At 38.2% G+C, this 3,768-nt stretch overlaps 1 protein-coding gene across 1 annotated transcript; it reads left to right on the plus strand.

Annotated features, from left to right (window-relative positions):
- Window positions 1–338: 338 nt before the first annotated feature.
- On the plus strand, window positions 339–3,506 carry tmem229b (transmembrane protein 229B). The gene has a single exon (XM_063007425.1). It carries the CDS (start codon window positions 371–373, stop codon window positions 1,016–1,018), a length of 648 nt encoding a protein of 215 aa, XP_062863495.1. The 5' UTR covers window positions 339–370; the 3' UTR covers window positions 1,019–3,506.
- The last annotated feature ends 262 nt before the right edge of the window (window positions 3,507–3,768 follow it).

Raw genomic sequence — 3,768 nt, forward strand, 5'->3', positions numbered from 1 at the left:
CTTGTGCAGGCGCCTCTAATCAGCCGGCAGAGGTCGTAATCGCATTCTGACAAAGACACACATCCGATTCTTTGTCCCACCCCCCAACTGAGCAACCGGCCAATCGTTGCTCATACAGCCACTCGGCTTTGAACCGGTGAAGCAGACCTGGATTCGATACTACGTACTCAGAATCCAGCCCTGGTTGCAGCGTGTCTTTTTACCGCTGCGCCACCTGAGCGGCTCAGTTATTCTATTTTAAATCCCCCTGCCCCTGCCGGTCCGTGAAATTATATCTTATATGAAACAGGTCTGTGGTGCAAAAAATACTGCTTTAGAATAAACTTTGTATGTGCTCATTTTACACAGTAATCTAAATGTAAAATTTTACATGTCTATAACCCTAAAATGTTCTCTTTCTATTTCTCTTCTAGTTAAACCCCCAGAGTTTAAAACACAAATCAAGCCTGACAACATGACAACAGCTTTGACCCCAGAGCCACTGACCGCTCTATCGCGGTGGTACCTTTATGCCATCCATGGCTACTTTTGCGAAGTCATGTTCACAGCGGCATGGGAATTCGTAGTGAACTATAACTGGAAGTTTCCTGGAGTGACCAGTGTGTGGGCACTCTTCATCTATGGGACATGCATACTGATCGTTGAACGTATGTACCTGTGTCTACGCGATCACTGCAACGTGTTGCTGCGCTGTCTCATATACACGCTATGGACGTACATGTGGGAGTTTGGTACAGGCTTGCTGCTGAGCCAGTTTGGTGCCTGCCCCTGGGACTACTCACAATTCAAGTACAACTTCATGGGCCTGATTACTGCTGAATATGCTGTGCCCTGGTTCTGTGCATCCTTCATCGTGGAGCGTCTGGTCATCCGGAACACCTTGCGGCTGCGCTTCGACGAGCTGGCAGAACCCAGCCAGGCTGGAGAAAATAGTAATGAAGAAAGAGGAGAAGGAAGGCGAGGGAGAGGAAGCAGAGGCTTGGCTACCAGTGCCAATGGTTATGTGAAGGTGGACTGAGTTCAATTAAAACAAACCTCTCTTTAGATGCACTTGCCCAATCTTTTCCCTTTCCCCTCAGATGTTTGCAAACATCTGTCCAGCTTTCTTCTAGACTGATCCCTATAGGAGAGATCTTCAGACACTTGGAAAACTACTGGGACAAAGAACTGAATTAGGAAGAGGTTTGTGGCTGTAGTGCCCACTGCACTTTTTCCTTGCTCATAAAGAGCTTTGCAGCTTCTCTACGCAGTTCCTGAAGTGCATTATTCAGGAATCTCCCAGCAGCTCTTTTCCAGAGACACTTCATGAAAAAAGATTCTTAGGTGGAGATTTTATCCTTCGTCCATCACTATAACATAGCTTCCAAACTGGTCCATCCTTTTAGAACCTTTGGGAGAAAGTGAAAATAGAAATCTTTTAGAGAACTTTTGTAACATTAAAAAGATTTTACCTTGAATGACCAAGAAAAGAAACCTGCTAAAGCCACAGTCACACTAGATTTTTGTTAGATTGCAAGCAATTGATTTCACAATCAAAGTTTTGCCTTACAGGCTTTTATTATGAATAGTTCCAATGTAGACAAATGTAACAAAAAAAAACATGTAAAGATCAATATTGCCTAACCTAAGTAGAAGTAGTTAACACTAGAGTTTTATGTATGTTCTATGTAGTGCACAGATGTTGAGAGTAGAATGAAATTTGGGATGTATGCCTTCTTTGGAAGTCACTACTATAGAAACATGGTCATGATTAAATATATTTGCTGGAGCTAATGTAAAGATGGAACACAACATTTCTATTAATATTATTAAGGACGTGAATTTTAATAAACTGACTTAACTGCTAACCAACCCTAAGTGTTGACCAGTAAGCTTATAGCAACCCATTTCAATACCCATTTCTAATGTGACTGTGGCCAAGTCCATTTTAAAAGATAATTAGATGTGTGTAGTTGCAAAAGCAAACTGTTAGATTGAAGATTTACGTTATAAGGTCTGTGTTATTTATTAATATTTATCTGAGGGTAGTTATGTAACTTAAATATAATATAGACTCCTAGAATATTGTCTGCTGTGCCCTAATGTAACACATTGTACTTGAAGCTAGTGTTTTTATACCGGACAAAAGTGTGTTTGAGTGTATGCATGAAAATATTGTCTTCCAGATTTTCTCACAAATGCAGATCTGTGCAGAAATGTGCTCTCCAAGAAAAATCACACAACCAACTTCATGGACTGTAAAACAAGAGTACTGTATTATGTTCAGTTGTACTGCTGATAGGATGTTAATATGGTATGGCTTAAAATATCCTGTTTTACACTGGAGAGTGGTGAGAGAAGTGAAAATCATCTGCTGCTAAGATTTTACACTGACCACACAAAATATCACTATGAAACCAGGCCTGTGCACCATGGCCCACTAAAATGGAAATACGTATGAGAAAAATATTAACTAGACTCTAGAATAAGAGAAAATTGTGAGTCACTTTTCTGTCCATGGATTAAAAACTTGATATCTGCATGTTAAATTTGACTGATGATAATCTGACAGATATTTAATCTTATTTATGTTGCAAATTACTAATTATGTAACAGTCACAAATAACCCATCTGTACAATAAAAACAAATCTAACACATTTTAAAACACTATTTAAAATACACATGAATGCTTTACATGAAAATAAAGATAACTACAACGTTAATATTAATAATAAGAAGAATAATGGCAACATGTTACGGAGAAAACCTTTTTATCAACTAATAAAACACATAATTGCATTTGATTTGTACTTACAATTATTCTCTTTTTGAATCATTGTGGTTCAGTTTTAGCCCAATGTCTTAGATTTCCCTAGATCAACTTGACCTTCATAAAATATTAATTAAAGTCAGAACATTCCCTGGCTATTCAAACAGCTTATCCCTCTATTTGAAAACCTTACGTTTCAAGTAATTTTTGGGGTCAATGTCTTGTTGAAACATTCACATTATGTTTCTTGGCTGAAGTAATGCCAATGAATGATTTGTGTTGCTGCGAATTTTCCACTTATTATTAAACCAATTATACTGACAGGTCTGTTTAAGGTGTTTGCTATGGCTCTCTAGCTTTTTCTACTAAGTACTTAGGAAAGCTTTTTTCACCTTTACTGAGCACTGATGTTGGTCAAGAAAGCTTCAACTAATGTTCCAGTACATACAAAAGCTTTTAAACCAAGCTTTTCTTGTCTTTATAGACCTTGCTGTGGGTACAGGGCTACAGTCATGCTGGAACAGAAAAAGGCCTTGCCTAAACTGTTGCTGCAAAGTTGAAAGCATATCATTTTCTTTATATTGTATATTTAATTTATTATACCTGTTAGCAATTGTTCTGGCTGACACACATGAGTTCAAAAATGAGAAGGGGTCTCAATACTTTTGTTCATAAAGTGTATTGTGTGTAAATTTAAGATGAATATTTGCACTGAAAGAATATTTAATAAATGCACTCAGGTGATACAGTGGTCTATTACAGCCTCCCACTCACTATCGTCCAGCTAGGCGTCTACACACACTTGATTGGCTATGTCTTGTGGATGGCTGGAGCCCTGCGATGGATTGGCATCCTGTTCAGGGTATTCTTGCATTGTGATATTTAATGACATCTAATAAATTGGTTAAATCACCCACTAAAAATATAACTAGAAGTGAAAACAGTACACACAGACAAGTTACATGTTAAAAGAAAACCAACATTAAGGGTCTTAGTAGGGTGTCTGGCTACTATGTGC

The sequence above is a fragment of the Trichomycterus rosablanca genome, chromosome 13 (assembly GCF_030014385.1).
Source record: "Trichomycterus rosablanca isolate fTriRos1 chromosome 13, fTriRos1.hap1, whole genome shotgun sequence".
NCBI classification, from domain to species: Eukaryota; Metazoa; Chordata; class Actinopteri; order Siluriformes; family Trichomycteridae; genus Trichomycterus; species Trichomycterus rosablanca.

What these genes read in the sequence shown, in the direction of transcription:
- tmem229b (XM_063007425.1), top strand. Translation starts at nt 371, where the DNA reads ATGTCTATAACCCTAAAATGTTCTCTTTCTATTTCTCTTCTAGTTAAA.